This window comes from Sapajus apella, unplaced genomic scaffold, assembly GCF_009761245.1.
Source record: "Sapajus apella isolate SASKATOON/1434 unplaced genomic scaffold, GSC_monkey_1.0 scaffold83, whole genome shotgun sequence".
NCBI classification, from domain to species: Eukaryota; Metazoa; Chordata; class Mammalia; order Primates; family Cebidae; genus Sapajus; species Sapajus apella.
In genome coordinates this window covers 1,503,438-1,524,069 of record NW_022437023.1, presented here as the reverse complement: position 1 = coordinate 1,524,069, position 20,632 = coordinate 1,503,438, and the positions used below count along the sequence as shown (strand labels likewise).

Genomic DNA, 20,632 nt, shown 5'->3' with positions numbered 1-20,632 from the left:
GGCGGTGGTAGAGCTGGGCAGGTTGGCCTTCTCCTGCTCTGGGCTGGGTCCCTGCCCCTCCTCGTCCTGCCTGTGCTGTGGAGGTAGCTAGAGAACCTGCAGCAGCCCGGTTTTCTTGAAGGGATGGACTTGGCCCAGAGAGGAACCACACAGCTGGCCTTGGACACCTTGTTGGCCTTGCCTCCTGGCTTCAGGCCCTTCCTCGTGTTTTTGGTGGGCTCGGTGTCTAGGCAAGGGCTTGACAACTGTTTCTCATGAGGAGGAGACACCCGGGAGCCAGAGGGCTTGAGGGAGGGTCATATTTCTCTCTGTCCCTATAGACATCCCTGGTCCAGGCTGCCGTCTCCTCTCACCTGGACCATGGCAGCAGCCTTCTGCTGGTCTCCAGGGCCCACCCTGCCTTTCACACTGTGTTTCCCATTCTCTGCAGTTTGGCCTTTCGGTTTCTTGAAGCTGCCATGAGCCCTTGGCCACAGGGCCTTTGCACCTGCTGCCCCTTCTGGGATGTGCTTCCTTCCCCTCCTCACCTGGGTATTGCCGACCTATCTTCCAGGTATCATCTTAATGCCGCCTGCTTGGGGAAGCCCTCCACTGCTACCCTGGCCAGATCCAGGCCCTTGTTCCAGGCTCTCATCCCCACTGCCTCTGGGACATTGCGGTTTTGTGTGTGTTGGTGTGCGGGTCTGATGAGAGGCCAGCTCTCCTGCTGGATGCAGCGCCACGAGCACACGGCTTTGTCTGCTTTTGCTCACTGTAGCTTCCTGGTTCTTGCCGTGATGCTGGGCGCATAGAGGGTTCTCAGGAGGTATATTCTTAATGTGTCCATCATGGGATGGAGCCATATCACCTCTCCCCTTGCCAGGGCTAAGGGGAGTGGAATGTTACCGTGAGTACCTGTATATGGGCCCCTTCCTGCGGGTACCACCAGAGATGAGGTCAGAGCAAGGGGCTGCCAGTGTCCAAGGACAGCCATGGGGGCAGCCAGGAATTGGGCAAAGACCCCTTGGGGTCCTCCTCAGCCCTGGCTCTGGAGACATCCTTGCAGGCTGGGTGCCCAGCAGCCAGCTCTGCCTCAGGGCCATTGAGGCTGCGCTGGGTGGAGGGAGTGGCCAGCCTCCACCCACCTGTGGCCCGTCCTCTCTTCAATTGCCTCATCCAGGCCAGGCCAGGAGTTTTCAAATTCTCTTTGGAAGCAGAGCATTTCCCCCAACAGAATCTTGAAGAAACCTGATGAGAAGCGAGTGAAAGCCGACTGCTGCTCAGGCTCACCTGTCCTCAGTAGTCATCCATATTTATTTGCAGAACCTGCAAGATGACGGTGTGGGTGCCAGGCACTGTCCTAAGTCCCCAGGCTCTATCAGTGAGCAAGGCAGACAAATGCCCTGCCCTTATGGGACTGACGTGCCAGCAGGAGGCAGATAGTCCTCACCAGGACGCGTGAATGAAAGGTGTGGTGTTGCAGGAAGCGGTATGTGGAAACGGCCACTGAAAAGGCCCTGAGGTGGGCCCCTGCCTGCTCTGTTGGGAGGAAAAATGTGGACACTGGAGTGACTGGAGCAGTGTGAGTGAGGGGGAGTGTGGTGGTAGAAAGGCAGGCCAGGGGGCTAACGGGGCAGGTCGTGTAAGGCCTTATGAGCCATTGAAAGACTGTGGCTTTTACTCTATGAGATGGGAGCCTCTTAAAGACAGGAGCCATGTGGTCTCACTCGGGTTTTAATCGGGTTCCTCTAGCTGCCAAGTGGGGGTGCACTGTGCATGTGTGTGGGGGTGGCAAGTGTGGGAGGCAGGAGAGCAGCAGGAGGCTGAGGGTCCTGTTGTAATAGCCCAGCCAGAGATGCTGGAGCTTCGGACCTGGGCGGTCCTGGGGGAGGAGGTGAGTTGTGCTTGGATTTTGGATTTTTTCAAGGTAGAGCCAACAATATTTGCTGATAAATCAGGTTTGGGACGTGTGAGCAACGGACTCAAGGACTTGCTCAACACTCTGGCCTGCATGGCTGGAAGGCAGAATAGCAGTTACCTGGCAGGGAAGGACTTTGGGAGGATCTGAAGGTCAGGAGCTCGATTTTGAACCTGCTGAGTTTGAGACACCCATTGGATGGCCCAGGGAGGCAGCAGCTGGATGGGAGCCTGGAGTTCAGGGTCAGAGGTGAATCCTCAATCTCCTCATCTGTCATGGTGAGATCTGGTGAAGCCCCGAGAGGGCAATGCCAGGCCCCAGGGAGTGGGTGGAGAGGCTGACAGAGGGAAGGGAGCGCTGAGCACTGGGGGCCACCAGGGTCGGATCAGGGAGAGGAGGCATGACCAGCAAGGGAGGCTGAGAGGAAGGAGGGGACCAGGAGCACCAGGAGCAGGACCACCAAGTGAGGAAGGGACAGACAAGGTCAAATGCCGCAGTAGGGCTAAGTGCAATGAGGACTGGCTGAGCATCCCCAGCCGCAGCTCAGCACCCCCAGCCTGGCCGGTTACTTAGCCTTGCCTGCATCCTCCTTCCAAGCTGGTTTTAGGCCCCTCTCAGGATTCAGGGCCCCTTTCCCCGGTGGAAGCCCTCAGAGCCCCAGGGAACTCTGCTCTGCCAGCCTGGGGCTGCTAGCCTGGCCCTGGCCTGGCTGTGATATAAATTATGTGGAAAGATAGTGATGTGACTTTTATCGGCTCATGTGTTCAATAATGGTAATACATCCCACTATATCATATTATATTAATATAGGGTAATATATTACACACAGTGCCACACATTAACTTGACTTGAGAGCTCACTGGGCAGACACTGTGGTTAATTTTCTCGGCCTGGCCACACCCCATTGCTGGCACTCGTGGTCATCAGGACGTGGGGTGCAGTTATGGACACCCCAGGTGCCACACTGAGGTTTTCCCAGCCCTGCCCCCGCCCTCCACGGCCTGCGTGAGGATTGTCAGCTTTTGCAGAAGGGGCTTTTGGATGTTGTTACTCCCACCTCACGGAGGCCCATCTGTCCTTACCCGTGAGTGTGGCAGGAGTCATGCCATCAAACTCCCATTGAACCGATGCAGAAATTGAGGGATCCTAAGGGATGTGGTGGGGAAAGGCCTGGAACAGGGACTCTCAGCTCCCCATCCTGGCTGCTTTCTGGGTGTGGGGATGGTGTAGGCAAAGGGCAGGAGGCTGGGAACGGATGCACAGTGTGTGCCAGGTGGGGAGGGGGGCGAGAGTGCTCAGGCGCTGGGGCCAGGCAGACCCACGTTCAAATCTCACTTCACCACCTGCCTGTCATCCTGTTTCCATGTGTTCTTGGGCCTCCGTTTCCTCATCTGAAAAATGAAGGTATAAGTAGTGTTCGCTTCATGGGATTGTCGTGTGAGGGAGAAGTGAAATAATCCACACGAAGTGCTTGTTAGCCGCAAGCCGCCAGTCCTGTTATGATGACCTCGAACACTCCAGGAGCCTTGTGTTGCTGCCACCTCCTGCCCACTGCTAGGATGCGTGGCCCCGGCCCAGCCTGATCCACGTCCCAGCTCCAGGGCGGCCTGCCCTGCCCCACCCTCAGCCTGGCCCCTTAGAGTCCCGCAGCCTCTCTGGGCTGCCCCAGCTCTCCCTGCCCCTTGGACATCTGGGTGTGACGTAGGGACAGCAGTGCCTGTGTTCTGGCCCACAGACAGCGCCGTGGCACGGAGGAAGCCAGGCTTGCCACTGGATGGGCCTGGGTGTGAGCCGGGCACACTTCTCAGGACCGGAGGGGCAGCTTCTCCTCTGTAGGTCCAGCTCTGGCTCCCTACCTTGGGACGTGGTGGGGATCCCAAGAGAGGCTGTATTTTAGCTCCTGCTGCCTCCTGTGTGAGAGAGGTGTGTTGTCGCTGATTCCGAGTGTCTTGGCCAGTTCCTCCCCTCTCCAGGCTTCTGTAACCCCCATTCTCCCTCAGGACCCTTGCAGTGTCTGACAAAGCCCAGGCTCTCACCATGGTGCCTGCATGACAGATGAGGAGACTGAGGCTGGAAGAGGGGGTGATTTGCCCAAGGTCACACAGCAGGACAGCTTCTCACTTCTGGGAGTTGGACTTTGAGCCCCCATTTAGAAAAGGGGGCATGGGCCGGGCGCGGTGGCTCAAGCCTGTAATCCCAGCACTTTGGGAGGCCGAGGCGGGTGGATCACGAGGTCAAGAGATCGAGACCATCCTGGTCAACATGGTGAAACCCCGTCTCTACTAAAACTACAAAAAATTAGCTGGGCATGGTGGCGCGTGCCTGTAATCCCAGCTACTCAGGAGGCTGAGGCAGGAGAATTGCCTGAACCCAGGAGGCGGAGGTTGCAGTGAGCCGAGATCGCGCCATTGCACTCCAGCCTGGGTAACAACCTCCCCGGGCAGATCACTGTTGACAGGGTTACTGAGTCAGCATGTAAAACCTGAAAAAGTGAGTGTAATTTATTGATCTACATTTTGCCTATGAATAGGACAAGTGCTGATTTGAGGATCGCATTTGCTCTCCGTCACCCGCCCCTCCTGCCCGCGCGCCGGGGCGCTCTTATCTGTGGCCCTGCCTGTGCCTGCATCAAGCTGCATCTTTTGTCAGCCCCGCTGAGGCGCTCCACTCCGTGCGCTCTCTATTCTTCTTCAGCTTCCTGCCTTATCGGGGCCCTCTTTTTTCCTGGGCTCCTAAGAAAACATATAATATTTAAAAGGGTGAGACAAGGGACTGAATAAAGCGCTTTCTGGGGAAATATTTGTTCAAAGTCCTGTTGCCTGTGTCTGTCTGGTTCTCTCCTGGAAAACATAATTCAGAACAGGCCTGGAAATTAATCCAAGTGTCCGCTTGCTCTCCTGATAAGAGGCTGGGCAGGCCCTGGGGGATGGGGAGACAGGTGGCATGGGGCAGCTTCCCAGCCTTTGCCTCCTGGGGTGTCACTGGGCGACAGGGTGTGACAGGCCCCAGGAGGTGAGGGATGCCAGAGGGAGGGTACTGCCTGGACCCGGGAGGGAAGAAGGAGACCTTAGAGTCTGTGTGCCGGGCACTGGTGTGGGTGGCCCGATTACCGCAGAGTGACGCCACTGGCTCGCCCAGGCGCAGCGTCAGACCATGTGAGAATTGGAGCTGCTGACCGGCCCTGCGACCTTGGCAAGGCCCTGAGGCTTTGGGCCTTGGTTTCCTTTGCGGCTGATGGCGCTTCAGCACTGTGGTGCCTGTCTCATGGCTGTGAGAGGGAATGAGGTGTCCCCTTTGTTCACTGAACACCTGTCCTGTGCCGGGTGTCTGAAGACACAGTTGGTGAATAACATGAAGCCCCAGGCTGATGTTTTAGAGGGACATGGATAATAAATGAAATGAGTAAGGAAATACGGCGTGCTAGCAGGCGATCATTGTGTGGAAAATCAAAGCAGAGGGGGCGAAGGTGGGGTGCAGGGGAGAGAGGTGGGACTGGTCAGGAAGGCCTGCCTGAGAAGAAGACATTTGAGCAAAATCTTGAAGTGAAGGATGAGCAGGAGCAAGCCATATGCATATCTGGGGGAAGGGCATTCAGGCACTGGAACAGCCAGTGTAAAGGCCCTGAGGCCCTGGTGAGTTCAAGGCACAGTAAGAAGGCTGGCATGGCTGGAGCCGAGTCGGTGAGGCCAAGCTGGAAGTGACTGGGATGAGGTCAGAGGTGTTATGTATGAAAACGCTTTGTTGAAATGCCAAGTGTTGCTGGTAATTCTGACAGGCTGCTCTGAGCTGAGCCATAAAGGGCATGTTATTAGCACCTGGCAGGGGCTCCCACAGGAAGGCTGGTGTGTGAATTTTGCAGAAAGTGGGGAGGCCCGGTATCGCTCCTGTCCCCTGCACACCTTAAATGCCCCAGTCCTTCCTGCTGGCTGCATGATGGTGCAAACTCTCCCCAAGCTATTTCCCCACGATGGTGCCGAGAGAAAAAAGAGGAGGACCCTTCTGACTTCAGGGCCGTGCTGTGGGCGTGGAAGGCAGGTGAGGATCCTGGTGAGGAGCCCTGACCTGGCCACTAGGGCACAGGTGGCAGTGGAGGGTCACACATCCTGGCCATGCCCCTGACCTCTGGGAGAGAAGTCAGGGGCCACAAGATTGCTCTCTGGCAGCCTCGTGTGGGGTTGGTGATCCTAAGTAAAAGTTCAGATGCAAAAGGCTTGATGATGAAATTTCTAATTAAATCAATTTCATCTCGTCTGGGAGACAGGTTTGCACACGATAAGCATGAAATTAATAATTATGTATAGAAATTAGCTATTGCTCAAAGCAGAGCCATTTTACACAACCTTCCGGGGCTCCTGCCCGATCGTTTGTGTTGGAGACGGATGGGCCACTTCAGCCTTAGTTTGACAGCCAGGAGTGGGGGTGGGGGCTCAGCAAGGACAGGAAGCAGGGCTGGTCTTCCTGCTGCGACCCTGAGGAGCCTGCCCCACAGGATGTGGGTGGCCTTGTCGCTAGAGGCTGCAGCATCACCCTCAGATTCCCAGTGTCTGTGTGTAGATGTTGCATGTGTGTGTGTAAATGCATACGCATGTGTGGGCCCACCGTGTAAGGAGGAGACAGGTTTTGCCTGACAATAGCATGGGCTCTGCAGCTAGTCCCATGAGTTCAAATCCTGGCTCAGCCACTCACTAGCTGTGTGAGCTTGGACAACTTACTTAACATCTCTGTACTTCCGTTTCAGAAAAATGGGGAGAATAAGAGGGCCTACGTCATAGGGCTGTTATGAGATTGAAGGTGTTAAGGTGCATGAAGCTACTTAGGATGGTTCTTGGCACATAGTAAGTACCCGATAAGTGTTAGCCCTCAAGATGAGGATTGTGTGTGTGTGTATGAATTTAATTCAGTACAATTCTGCCCAAACCAGCCTGTGATGAGTGTGAACTTGACACATCCAGGCCCTTGAGGTGAAGATAAATAAGAGTCATTCCCGGCTCTTCCAGAGCTGGAGCCTAGTGTTCACCACTCCCCGTGTCTGTCAGCACAGGGTGGGCAACGCTGCCACAACAAACAGCCCTCAAAGCTCCGGGGCTTAAAAGAGCGTCAGCTCAACACTCGCTGTGTTCGGTGTCTATAGGGGTTGGCTGGGCGCTCTGCTCAGGGACCCAGGCTGGGCTGGAACGTTGCTCAGGGCCCCATCACTCACAGTAGCAGAAGAAGTGTGTACCTGGTAGGTCTCACGACTGTAGTTCAGTGCCGTGGGACAGAAGGGATAGGTGTTGTCTGCTCCCAGCTCATTGTCCAGAACTTTTCAGGCAGCCCCAGGAAGGCAGCGACGAGCTGGAAGTGTTTGGCTGATGGCCCTTGACCACACCCAGCATTAACTCTGTGTGTACTCATTTACTATGGATTGTCACTCCCGCTAGGATGTCAGCTCCAGGAAGGCAGGGATCATGCAGAGCACTCAGTGGGTGCTCAGAAAGCCCTGGTCAAGGAGTGAATGAATGAATGAGCCGACAGAATTTCCGAGGAGCATGGGTGGATGCTGGGAGAGTGTATGTGGGGAGGCTGGTGGCCATAGCAGCAGCTGCGGCAAAGGGACCAATGCTGAGGCAAAGGGGCCTCCAGGCCAGTTCTGCTGTCTTTGATGATGGTGCCTAGGACCCTCTGATGCACACCCTCCATCACAGAGGGGAAACTGCAGGTCACGGTGGGATAGGAAGGGAGCCGCGCCAGGGGGCACAGGTTACAGGGGCAGAGGAGAGCCAGGGCCACCCTGGAACTGGGCGGAGGGGAGGTCCATCTCCAGGCCTAGGGGAGGAGCAGAGCAGGGGAGGCCAAGGGCCCTGGGATGGTGACTGCAGCTGGCCCAGCCACCAGGAAGAAAGCGGAGTCCAGTCTGGCCCACGGTGGGCCCTCGCAGACGGATCAATTGCACTGGGGCACAGGCAGGCAGCCAGAGCCAGACGGGGCACATGGCCAGGCCCCAAAGTGACCGGATGCTCAGGGCAGGAGTTGGCAGCTGGTCTGCATCCACAGAGCAGAGGAATAGACCTGATAAATGAGGGCATCAAGTTCCGAGGTGAGTGCCCAGGCAGGCCTGACTCGAATTCCTGGAGGGTCTGTGGCGAAGGGGCCAGTGCTGCCCAGATGGCTCTGGTGGGTGTCGGGGAAGGTGGCATTGAAGAGGAAGGGCCCAGTGTGTGGCTCTGGAGGCGGCGCTGGGGCAAGGACAGTCTCCTGATCTGGGGCCTGTCCTGCTCCTTCCAAAGACTACCCAGTTTTGCCCACCCAGTCCCCTGCCAGGTGCCTCTACCCCATTTCCCCTAGCTCTTGTTCTTTGGTCACTGGGGACAGGGCAGCTCCATGGAGGGTGTGGGTGTGTGAGGCCTTCGTGGGGCTGTCCCAAACTTTCTGGGTCACTTTCGCCTTCCTCTCCTGAACCCAGCGGTGCACATCAGGGATGGGCCTGGTCAGGGCTGAAGGCCAGGGACTGCTGGTGTTCTCTGTGAGCTGGCCCCACCCTGCTCCCTCTGCTGCCTCCCTGTACCCCTGCTGGTCCCCACTCTCTCTGAGACCACACATAATTAATCATCAATGCCGTGAGTCCCCCGCTATTTGCCTACCGACCCACCTCCCCTCCACCCGAAGCCCCTGTCCTGGTTCAGGCGGCGTCAGCTGCTGTGTCTGCAGTGCAGTCGCCGCCTCCTCCTGGGCTGCCAGGCCTGCCTCTCCAGACTCCCTCCCTGCAGGCTGAGGGCCATTCTGACCCCTGTATCCCGCTCAGGCTCCTTCCACAGCTCCCCTGCTTCCTGGAAAAGTCCTACCCTCCTTGGCAGGGCCCGGGAGGCCCCTGTGGCTGGGCCTCTTTGAGCAGCCAGGCTGGCTCCCAGGCCCTGCGCTTGGTCCCCTCACCCTGTGGCTCTCCCCTTGCCCATGGGAGGTTGGGGCAATCTTCGTTCTCCCAGCCACAAGTGTGACTCCCCAAGTAGGCGGGTTCTCTGAGTGTTATTTAAATCTGTGTCTCCAGCGCCTGGCCAGGGGGTGCTCAGGTGCTCTGTGAAGGGAGCCCTACTGGGTGAACAGGTAAGACCTGCTCCCAACCTGCAGAGGGAGGGAGAAAGGGAAGGGCAGCTGGCAACCCCCTCTCTCTGGACCCCCACATCTCTGCAGCTAAGGCCCAGTGGGGGAGGGTACACCACTCAGGCCCCTGAGGGGTCAGGGTGGGGGATGTCGCAGGCAGGGTCTTTGGAAGCCGGCTCTCTCCTCCTCTTTCTCTGAGCCACACATTCCTGTCCGCCACAGCTTTCGTGTACCTAAAAGCATTGCGGGCTTTTATCTGTGAAGCAAACAGCTGATGCTGAGAGCCGGTGGTGGAGGGCCTGAAGCAGGCAAGGATCAGAAGGGCAAGGAGCAGGCAGCCAAGCCTAGGGCTTGTGCTGCCCAGTGCAGGGTCCCCTGCTCCTTGGGTGAGAGTGGCTGCGGGTGGCGAGAAGGTGGGGGGAGTGAGAGGGTGGGGATCTTAAGGTCTGCCTGGGTTCTGGCTGGGTCTAGGCTGGTGGCCAGAGGTGGCTGCAAGATCCCAGTCATTCTGTGGCAGCCTGGTCTGGCCTGTTGGTGGAACAGAAAGAGCAGAGTCAGCAGGGAGGGTGGGGAAGAACCAGAGGCCTGGAGGTCATGCCCAGGAGGGTGGGGGCAGGGGCCCAAGCAGCAAGGTTGTCACCTTGTTTCTGACATCTCTTGGTGGGGATGCTCAGAGGACACTATCATCTCTCCAAGCCTCAGTTTCCTCATCTACAAAATGGGCACAATGGCCCTAGCCCTGCCTTTCTCTCCAGTAAGAATATCTAGCATTTGCCCAGCGCCCCCATGTACCGGCCTGTTCTAAGCGCTTTTTGTGTATTTGCTGTTGCGGTCCTCTCTGTTGTGATTGTGGTGACCTTATGGGGAAGAAACTGAGGCCCAGAGAGTTCACTTGATTGCCTAAGGCTGGCACTGCTGGATAGCGAAGCCAGGTCACACAGCCCTGGGCAGGGTGGCTCCAGTGGGTGCTGGGCACTTACATGCTGTGCCAGGCATTAGGGCAGAGGAGGGAAGCCAAGGCGCTTTTAACAGAAAACGTCACAGGAAGAGGATTGTGGCTTTTGTCAGGGAGCCCTGAGGGTATCTGTGAAGTTGACCCTGGATGTCTGGTCACTTGGCTTGGGGCACACCAGGGCTTGTGGGGGTCGTGGTGGGGATTTCAGCCCTGACTGAGCTAAACAGTCTTGAACAAAGCTCCAGCCTTCCGAGACCCTGAGGACTGTGCTCTGGGTGGGCTCTGAGATGAGGGACACATTCCCTGCCCTCCAGCCTCCCCCTTCCACCTTTGGGTGGTGTGGGATGTGGACCAGCTGCCCTCAGTGGGTTTTGGATTCTGCGGTTCTGGGAGCCAGTTACCCAGAGCTGGAGCTGTGCGCATTCTGGGTCACCGCCTGCGTGCCAGCCGGGATCAGCATGCCTGTGTGCCAGCTGTGATCAGCATGCCTGTGTACCAGCTGGGATCAGCATGCCTGGGCTGGTTGTGTGAGGCCGCTGGCCAGGCCTGGGGCAGACTGAGGGCAGATCCAGGCACTAAGCACACGTGTGTGCCTGGATACACATGTACAAATGTGCTCACAGATGCTCACACATACATACATGCACACATGCTCCCACAGGCATGCATGCTCCCACACACATGTACACATGCTCACACAGGCATGCATGCTCATGCATACGTGCTCCCACGCACATGCACACATGCTCACACAGGCATGCATGCTCATGCACACATGCACAGATGCTCCCACAGGCATGCATGCTCACGCAGAGATGCACACATGCTTCCACAGGCATGCATACTCACGCACACATGCACACGTGCCCCCACAGGCATGCATGCTCACGCACAGATGCACACGTGCTCACACAGGCATGCATGCTCACGCACACGTGCACATGTGCTCACACAGGCATGCATGCTCACGCACACGTGCACATGTGCTCACACAGGCATGCATGCTCACGCACACATGCACACATGCTCACGCACACATGCACACATGCTCACATATGCACATATGGCCTATGCACTGGCTGCTCCGTCGGCCTGAAACACCTTGGCCTCAAATCCCCCTCCCCGCTGGGGGTCTTGACACAGATATCTCCCTGTGAGGGTGGTGTCTCCTGGCCACTCTCTGTAACACTCCCCTGTTCCTTTCCTTTCTTTTCTCTCCTGGTTTCTCATCCCATCTAACAGACTTGGAAGCTTATGATGCATCTCTGCATGGCCTGCCTCCATCTAGATTGGAGCCTGCTGAGGGCAGCTGTCCACAGTCCATCCCCAGCCCTCAGAGCTATGCCTGGAGGCTGTGGGTGCTCCATGCCTCTTTGTAGGAGAAATAAATGAGTGAATATTCGGGGCACCATGTGCTCAGGACACATGTTGTAGCCCGTGCTCGCGTGTGTGCGCCCGCTCCCTCTCTCTCTCGCTCTCTCTCTCTCTCTCTCAGATGTACTTGGAATCCATCTTCATTGTTGCTTAAGCCGGGAAGCAGCGTTTGTCTTTCCCCACGTGGCATGGACCTCCTTGTCACTCTAGAAGCCAGAGAGAGAGGGAGAGGGAGAGGGATTTATTCATGCATCCTCCCACCCCTCAGTCACTCACCCCTTACCTCTGCTGAGGCTCTCCTGGGTGATGGCTGCAGGCACACTGTGTGTCACTCCAGGTGGCTGTACAACCCACCCCTTCGCAGGGGGGCCCAGACTGTGGAGCACTTTCTGCCTGGTGACTGGTGTCTCCCAGGATGCAGTAGGTACTGACTGGTGTTTGCGGTGGGATCAGTCTGGTTCACCTCTGCGTCTTTCCACGTGGCCTTGCCCTACAAGGTGGGGTGCTTAGAAGGCCGGTTGAATTGATAAGTAGGCAGAGAATAGTAACACTGGGAGGACGTGTCTGGTGCCCTCAGAGCAGCCACGTTCAGGGCTGTGGGAGGCTAGGCCCCCTCTGGAGGATGAGGGCTCAGGGAGGGCTGCCTGGAGGAGGAGACATTTGACTTGGGCCTTGATGAACCAGGGGGATTTGGATGTGGGAGATGAGGTCATAGGCTCTGGGGACGGAGGAAGAGAGACAAAGAGGAAGGTGAAAGGGACAGACAGAGGGACCTGGAGCAGGATGCCAGTGCTTGGTCAGGGGCTGCTGGAATCTGAGTTCTTTCCGACTCTTGCCCCATGAGTGCGTGACACAAGGTGCTGTGTCCCCAGCACCTGAAAGAGTGCCCGGTGTACAGTAGGTGCTCAAAGCGTTGGGTGAAGGAAGCAAAGGAGGCAGAGAGATGGAGCAGATGGCACTGGGGCAGGCACCTCTGCCTCCCCCCGCCCCACCCGCCGCTGCTGTGGGGAGAGGAGAGGAGCGTTCTCTGAGGAGAATGTAAATTGCATGTCCCCCTCCTGCTCAGGCTGGGCTGCGGAGATAGTGGGAATTGAAGACACGTGAGAGTCCCACATGGGCCAGGTTGTCACAGTCACTTGCTTAGACGCAGATGTGGCTCCCTGCCTGCCTGTGGTGGCCCCATGGCAGCCCTTGACACCTCCTTACCCCCATCCTTCCACTCCAGGCTGGGGCAAGAGAGCCTTGGAGAACCCGATAGCATTCCCAGGATGTCCCTGTGACAATGACAATGATGAGGCCATGGAGAGAGCTCCGGCAGGAGGGGCCAGCAGAGAGGGAGAGTCCTGGGAGGTAAAGTCAGAGAGAGGCAAGAGAAGGTGATTGCTGCCAGAGGAAGTTCAGTGGGAGGAATGGCAGCTCCCCTAAGGGCTGACCCTTAGCGCTCACCTCCTGCCAGGCGCTGTTCTGAGTGCTTTGCCTGACTTCCCTCAGGTGACCCTCACAGCCTTGGGAGACAGCTATTGTAATTATTCCCATTCTGCAGCTGAAGAAACTGAGGCCTGGGGGGTGAAGTAACTTGCCCAAGTTTCTTTTCAGCTGGTGAGAGGCAGAGCTGGGATTTGAACTTCAGCAGTGTAGCTCCCTAATTTCTGTTTGAAACTGTCATCCCAGGAAACGTGGGAAGGCCTAGAGCTGAGGAGGGAGGCTTGGGGGAGAGCGGGCAGGAGGGGCTGGCAGGTGGACACACTGCAGGAGGCTGGCTTGTCCCCGGGACCCTGTTCAGGAGCCTGTGATCCCCTCACCCCCATCTCAGGAATTGTTGGGGGAAGGGCAGGGGCCCCTCCTGGGCTCTTGAAGTCAGCAGCGCAGGGGTCTCCTGCAAGCTGACACACGGGTCCCGTAGGAGCACATGCTGGGCCCCCACCCTCTGGGGGAATGGAGTGTGTGCCATGGGGCTGGGGCCAGTGTGCCAGGGCCTGACTCTGGACATGGGCCAGGATCTGAGGGCTGCTAACAGGGCTGGTTCCCACAGCGGATGCCCAGACATCCATCTGTCCATCCAATGCTCACCACCTGTGCTGAGCACCACCTGGGCCTGGAGCTTGGAAGGAGGAATAGAGATGAGTGAGAAGGAGCCACCTCATCTGGGCAGTCCTGTGTCTCCATCTGCCTCCAGCTGTGAGGCCTGGGTCGAGCAAGTCCAGAAAACTGAGTGAGCCTCCTGCCCTCCCGGGTAGCTCAGGCCTGGTGGGAAGAAACACCAGAAGTCAGGCAAGACTCTGACGAGGAGGGGCATGGAGGCAGGCAGGTGACGATTGCTCCTGGCTGAGGCCCAGCAGAGGGGAGCAGAGAGAGGTCAACAAAACGCTGGCCTCTCAGGGACCTCCCCCCAACAAAGGACTAACCTCCCTGTGCAGTGTGAATAGTGCGAAGGCTGAGAAACTACTCTAAAACACGAGGTTCCTTAAAAACAAACCAGCCATGACTCGAATACCGTTTTCAGACCTCAAAATAACAATAACCTTAAAATGAATTAATAAATATCCAGTCAGAGCTCACGTTTTAGAGGGTGCTGTTTTTCTGCGAAGTGTTCTCCAAGGCAGAGAGGACTGGGCTGGTTTTCAGTCACTGCTGGCAGAGCAGGGGCGGCGGCACGGAGATTCAGGGATGAGTGTGATTTACTTTCCACATGGGTGGTAGATGTGCATGGTTCTATACTGGAAACCTACAAAGGGTAGAAGGTGAAAGGTCCCTGCCCGAACCTGTCTTAGCCACCTGCTTTCCTCACCTGAGGCAACACACATGTGCTTTTTCGGAGCAGTGAGTGTGCACCCCCACTTCCACACAGTCAACAGCTGCCACCTGCACGCTGCCTCCTTATTGCTGTTGTTCTTACCCCACAATATCTTGGAGACCCACCCAGAGCAGTGCTTGGAAATCGGCCTCGTTCCTTTTCACAGCTGTGTAATATTCCTTGTCTGGTTGGAACGTCTTTAAACAATCCCCTCTTGATGGACATGTAGGTTGTTTCCAAAGTTTTTTGTTTTTTTTTGTTTTTTGTTTGAGACGGACTCTCGCTCTGTTGCCCAGGCTGGAGTGCAGTGTTGTGATCTCGGCTCACCACAATCTCTGCCACCCGGGTTCAAGTGATTCTCTTGCCTCAGCCTCCTAAGTAGCTAGGACTACAGCCTTGTGCCACCATGCCTGGCTAATTTTTTTTGTATTTTTAGTAGAGATGGGGCTTCACCCTATTAGCCAGGATGGTCTCGATCTCCTGACCTTGTGATCCACCGCCTTGGCCTCCTAAAGTGCTAGGATTACAGTGGTGTGAGCCACTGCACCCACCCTCCAGAGTTTTACTGTTACAGACAGTGCCAGTGGATAATGTAGTATGTGCCATTTTATAAAGACCACAAGAGCTGCAGTGAGAGGTTTTGGAGTTAACCCTTCGTTGCTTAGAAAATCCAAAAAACCAGTTAGTTGTTTCCCCTACCCTGAAGGTCCCAGTGGTTTGGGCCTTTCCCACAGGGGAGGGGTAGAGAAGGTCAGCTGGGTGGCTGAGCTGGGCCATGCTTTCAGTGGTGGCCATTCTAAGGGGAGGGTGGACCCTCACTGCCCCCAGTTAACTTCCTTATTGTCACTTGTCCCTTTATGAAGAGGCTGTAGGACCTACTGTGCATTGATTCTCCCCATCCTGCTCTGCTGCAGCCACACAGGCCCCTTACTCGGCCACCCACACACCAAGCTTATTCCCCAGGGGCCTGCTGGGACCTGCCGCTCCCTGGGCTCCGACACTTTCCCATCCTTGCTCCTGCTGGCTCTGTTCGGCCGTCGCCTCCCCAGAGAGGCCTTTCCCAGCCTTGCCACCTGCAGCCCTGATGTCCCATCCCCTCATGCCACTCTGTGAGGCCTCATAGCTGTGGAGAATGGTCCTGGTCACTTGTTGGCTTGCTTGCTCCTCTCCTCCCACCAGAAGGAAGCTCTGTGAGTGTTTTAAATAGGTGCTCAGTAACGGCTTTGCTGAGGTGAATAGAGTTGAATGTCAGGATATTGAGGTGAAGCTTCTGGGTCGGCAGAGCCTCTGCCCCCTGTCCTGAGGAAGGGGAGCCCACCAGTCTGGGAGGTGGTCCCTGGGGGTGGGGACACACTAGGCTTTGGCCAAGTGGGCAACCACTTGCCAGGGTCACCCCCAACCCTCCTGTCCCAGGAACATTTTTCCACCCACAGTTGCCACTGGGCCGGAAGTCCTGGCCACAGGTTTCTTGGCCAGGATTGAACCTGAGTGATTCCTTAGGGGCAGAAAATGTTAGTTTCTACACCAGCCCGGATCACTGTGCGTCTCCCACCTCCATCTTCCTGGACAACTGCACGGGCAGAGGGCACATAGGAGGGAGAGTCCCTGTGGGCCAGCCAGGAGAGCAAAACAGTGGGTGGGCCCTGGAGGGGTGGGGCGGAGAGGAGGGACCACACCCCTTCCCCGTCCTGGGGATGGTTGGGTGTTATCTACAGGAGGCAGGGGCTCTGAGTCTCACATCTACCTGGGGAGGGCCCAGCTGGGGCCTGTGGGGCAGGAAGATGCCCTGTGACTGGAAAGCCCTGGGGCTGGGCAGGGGCCTGGTCAACTCTGCCTTGGAGGGGCTGTGGCACCCGGCAGGCTGGTGCCTCTCTGGGCTCAGTGCCCCCAGTGCAGAGAGAAGGGACTTCTTGAAGCCCACCCCGCTAGCTTCCTGGGCTTCCATCCTTGGGGGTGGAGTGGGGGACCCGGGGCTGGAATCGAGGCTCTGTCTCCTCTGAGCAGGGCATGAGGAAGGAGCCTGAGACGGCAGAGAGCTGTGGGGACAGGGTCTTCTGGGTCCTGACCAGAGGAGTTGCCTAGGGACATGGGATGGGCCACATGACCCCTCAGGACCACTCCCAACACCGAAATCTCATCCAAACTCCAGGCTGAATCATCTCATGCATGTGGGGATTTTCCCTGGGCTGGGATCTTTGAGCTCTTCATGTAAATTGAGGCACCCAGAGGCTCCCAGGGTATATGTGTGTGTGGTGTATGTACGTGTGTATGTGTTGGTGTGTGTGGTTAGGGTGTCTTTGGAGACCCCAGGGAGGCCACTGGGAGACTTTCTGGAGGAGGTGGCAGCACCCGTGGGGAGGGGTGGGCTCCGGTGGTCCTAAGTCTGTGGGAACCAGAGGGAGGTTGGAGTGTAGGGGCATGGGGCTGGCTGGGCAGGGTGGGGGCCAGCCGCCGCCCTCAGCAGCCCCTCTCGCCCCCCAGATACCCCAGATCAGCTACGCCTCCACAGCGCCAGACCTGAGTGACAACAGCCGCTACGACTTCTTCTCCCGCGTGGTGCCCTCGGACACGTACCAGGCCCAGGCCATGGTGGACATCGTCCGTGCCCTCAAGTGGAACTACGTGTCCACGGTGGCCTCAGAGGGCAGCTATGGCGAGAGCGGTGTGGAGGCCTTCATCCAGAAGTCCCGTGAGGACGGTGAGTCAAGCGCCTGGCCGCAGGGTCACGCCAGGCTCGGGGGCGTCCTGGCACAGTGACTGACCCCCCGAGAGCCCCCGGCCGGGCCTGATTTGGACTCCGACTGCCTGGCTGCTGCCATGTGGGCCTTGGCCTCATCTTTGAGCACTGTGGTTTGGCCCACAGGCTCGCCCAGCTCTGGGTGCCTCCCGTGCAGGGCAGGTGTGAGCCTCTGCAGACCTGGGTGTGCAGATGAGGGGACTGTTGACATCCCTGGTGCGGGAGCCTGTGGGGCAGCTGCTCTCCTCACAGCAGAGGATGGGATGGGTGGGGACCAGGGACCTTGTCTAGGGGGCTGCCAGGGACTCGGGAAATGGGCAGACAGACAAGCAGACCCTCAGAGGAATGAAGAATTTGGAGTCCCTAAAATTGACCTGTCTGTGGTGCAGGTGAGGGGGGAGGGGCTGTAGGAGGCCTGTGCTGGTTTGGGCATCAGTGAGAAGTCCCTGTGGTTGGGGTTGGAGGGGCTCTGGCAAGTTTCATTATCCTCGAGGTCTCCCCCTCATACCCTGCTGCCACCTTCCCGCATTAAACTTGCTGCATTGCCTTCAATTGCTGTCCTCAGAGGCTCTGTGATAAAGCGTTCAGGTGTCCCAACGATAAGGGGCTGAGCGATAACAAGGGTTAGCCCCTTGGCAGGTGACTCCCACCAGCAGGGCCATGGAGTGGGGCCCCGGCTGGGTCTCTGCTGCTGCTGGTGCCCTGGGAGGGCTGGCTGCATGGGCTGCCGCTGTGGGCATCTGGGGGCGGCAGGCGGCGCTGGGCTGGGGGCCTCCACCTGGGCTGGGGTGGGCCAAGAGGGGACAGCTCCTGGGGGCTGTGGGGCCATGCTGCCTGTGACTACCTCGGGGCCCTGTCACGGGGGTGTGGAGGAAGCAGGGAGGCCGTTCTCCCTCCTGGCAGACCCACTTCCTGCAGAGAGGGCCCCCCTGCCTTGCCCCTGGTCTCTCCCAAGGCTCTGCCTCTACACGGCTTGCCAGTGCCTGAGACCCAGTGCCTGTATATGTATACCCTCATGGCCTGAGGACTCCGATTGCTTTTCCTACGGACTACAGAGTGTCCAGAGGCGGCCACTGGTAACACCCTGCAGTCATAATCCTGCTATAAATCTCGGATAAGCCCGTTTAATTGTACAGCTGCAGCTGCTTGGGTGCCTCTACCTGGTGGAGGGGGCTGCGGGGCAGCGGGAAGTGGGTCAGCACTGACTGGTGGCTGAGGCTCCAGGCCACTCCCCACCCCGGCAGCCTGGCAGAGCAAAAGGAAGCAGAGGTGAACAGCACCCCACTCCCACCTCCAGGCGGCCTGGCGATAGCACCCGGGGACCCTGGCAGACAATGTCAGAGCCCCAGAGCCCAGCCCCTCCCTTGGGCCCTTGGACGGCCCCCAGGAGCTGTCCCCTCTTGGCCCACCCCAGCCCAGGTGAAGGTCCCCAGCCCAGGGCTGCCTGCCGCCCCCAGATGCCATAGCGGCAGCCGATGCAGCCAGCCCTCCCAGGGCGCCAGCAGCAGCAGAGACCCAGCCAGGGGCCCGGCTCCACAGCTCTGCTAGGTGGGAGTCACCTGCCAAGGGGTTAACCCTTGTCCTTTTCTCCTTTGCTCAGACCCAAGACCTAGGACCCTCCCTCTGGCTGCACCTTCCACCTTGCTCTGCTGGTTCCTCTCCTCCTCTGTGGCTTGAACTCTTCCCCAAACAAACCTCCTGCCTTTTGTGTTTAAGGCATGACCTCTGCAGGATTTGGGGACAAAGGCGTAGGATGGGGGAAGGGTTAGTGGGCCCCTGAGTCTCAGTGTTTAGTTTGTTCAGTCCCTGCCCCGAGGGACCTAGAAGTCACCCCTAGCGCTCGTGCAGGCCTCCCTCTGTGCCCAGCACCTGCTGTCCTGGGCAGTCCTTCCTGCCCTCCGAGGTAGATGCTGCCTTGTCCCCATTTTGCATGAGAGGAAGCTCAGGCGCAGAGGCTGAATGATAGCTGGCACCAGGCCGCACAGCGAGTAAGAGGTGGAGAAGGGAATGGGACCCAGGCGCGCTGGCTCCAGGACTAGAGGTCTCACCTGTTTCTGTACTCTTGTCTTCTGCCGTTCACGTGCTCGCCAAGACCCACAGGAGCCAGCCCCTGAGCAAGTGCTAGGGTATGACAGGGACACACAAGCACACACATGGACACACCACCTGAAGGGGCAGGAGAGGCACGGGATGGGGTGGGGTCTGGCCATTGTGTTTTGGCTGAAGGTGAGCTTATTGTTTACTTGTTTTACAAACATCAAGTATTGGGTGGTTAGAAAAAAATTAAGTCTACTGAAGATTTTTTTTTTTTTGAGATGAAGTCTCGCTCTGTCGCCAAGCTGGAGGGCAGTGGTGCAATCTCGGCTCACTGCAACCTCCACCTCCTGGATTTAAGAGATTCTTCTGTCTCAGCCTCCCAGGTAGCTGGGACTACAGGTGTGCACCCCCCCTCCCAATTTTTGTATTTTTAGTAGAGATGGGGTTTCACCATATTGGCCAGGATGGTCTTGATCTCTTGACCTTGTGATCCACCTGCCTCAGCCTCCCAAAGTGCTGGGATTATAGACGTGAGCCACTGCTCCCGGCCTACTGAAGAGTTTTTAAAAGTGCCTCAGTTTGGGGCACTCCAGTCCTGGCAGAGGCGCCCCTCACAGTGCCTGCCACTCCCATGCACCAGCCACACATTCCTGAGGGCCTGGATTCCTGCTTGGCTGGGCTTCCCATGTCCCCAAACCCTCCCAAGACAGCCCCATGCCAGTGTGCAGCAGCCCCCGGGGGCCTGGTCAGTGCAGTTTAGGAAGCTAGGTCTCCTCTCGCAACCTGCTAAATGAAATTTGATTTGGAGGAACGTCTTTTGGCAGGTGAAAAGAAAGGAAGAGAGAGAGAGAGCTGCACTCCAGCTGGCCAAATTGAAATCAGAATTGAGCGGCCGGTAGAAAGAGGCTGCTGTACCTTGTAGACTAATCCCTTCCAAAGATTAAAGATGTCTTTGCCTGTATATTGTATTGATTCGTCCTCTGAAGTATAAATCATCTGTGAGTTGCTCAGAGGAGCGCCGGGGAGGGGAGCGGTGGGGAGGGCGTGCTGGCTAGGCTGGGATGCATGTCAGAATTGTGGTGAGTGAGTCCTGGGTGCCAACTGTGTGCTGGGCTCTGGGTCCTTCAGAGGAGCATGACTATGCCCATTTTATAGATGGGAAAATGGAGGCCAGAGGGGGCAGGTCACTTTCCCAAGGCCACAGAGAGGGAACATGGAAGAACTGGGATGGGAACTTGGCTCTGTCCTGCAGGTGGGGAGCCCTCAAGTGGCACCTGGAGTGGCCCAGTACTGACTGGGCATTGGGACTGTGCCTAAAGTAAGTCCTGGCACTGGCATTTCCTACCCCTACCCTTTCCCACACACGCTATGGGCAATTCTGTGGCCCTTGACTGAGGCCTGCCTGGGCCAGACACCCGCTATGACTAAGGATCCTAGTGATGACCATGCAGCTAGGTGAAACACTCATGGGCTAGCTGTTTGGTCCCCATTTTGCAGATGGGAGGACTGAGGCTCAGAGAAGTAACGTGGCTTGCCTAGGGTCACACAGCCAGGTGTCAGAGCAGGACTTGGAGCCAGGGCTGTGAGACCAGGCACTTTACCCACGCACCCTGTCTCCTCCAGCTCCACCCCGCACTCTGTCTCCTCCAGCTCCACCGCCCACCCTGTCTCCTCCAGCTTCACCATCCACCCTGTCTCCTCCACCCCTACCCCGCACTCTGTCTCCTCCAGCTCCACCCCGCACCCTGTCTCCTCCACCCC

The 20,632-nt window shown here is 57.6% G+C and overlaps 1 protein-coding gene across 10 annotated transcripts in view; it reads left to right on the top strand.

The window, feature by feature from the left end:
- The window catches only part of GRM4 (glutamate metabotropic receptor 4), a 126,171-nt gene that overhangs the window by 39,484 nt on the left and 66,055 nt on the right, over positions 1-20,632 (top strand). For 7 of the 10 annotated variants that reach the window (XM_032253433.1, XM_032253431.1, XM_032253432.1 and 4 more), the window contains exon 3: positions 16,579-16,795. The exons of 1 other annotated variant lie outside the window; for it this stretch is intronic. In XM_032253433.1, coding sequence (XP_032109324.1) covers positions 16,579-16,795 — 217 coding nt within the window. Of the gene's footprint in view, positions 1-4,362; positions 5,933-16,578; positions 16,796-18,369; positions 19,061-20,632 lie in introns of those variants that run through there. 2 more of the 10 variants (XM_032253441.1, XM_032253437.1) reach the window with 2 other exon arrangements.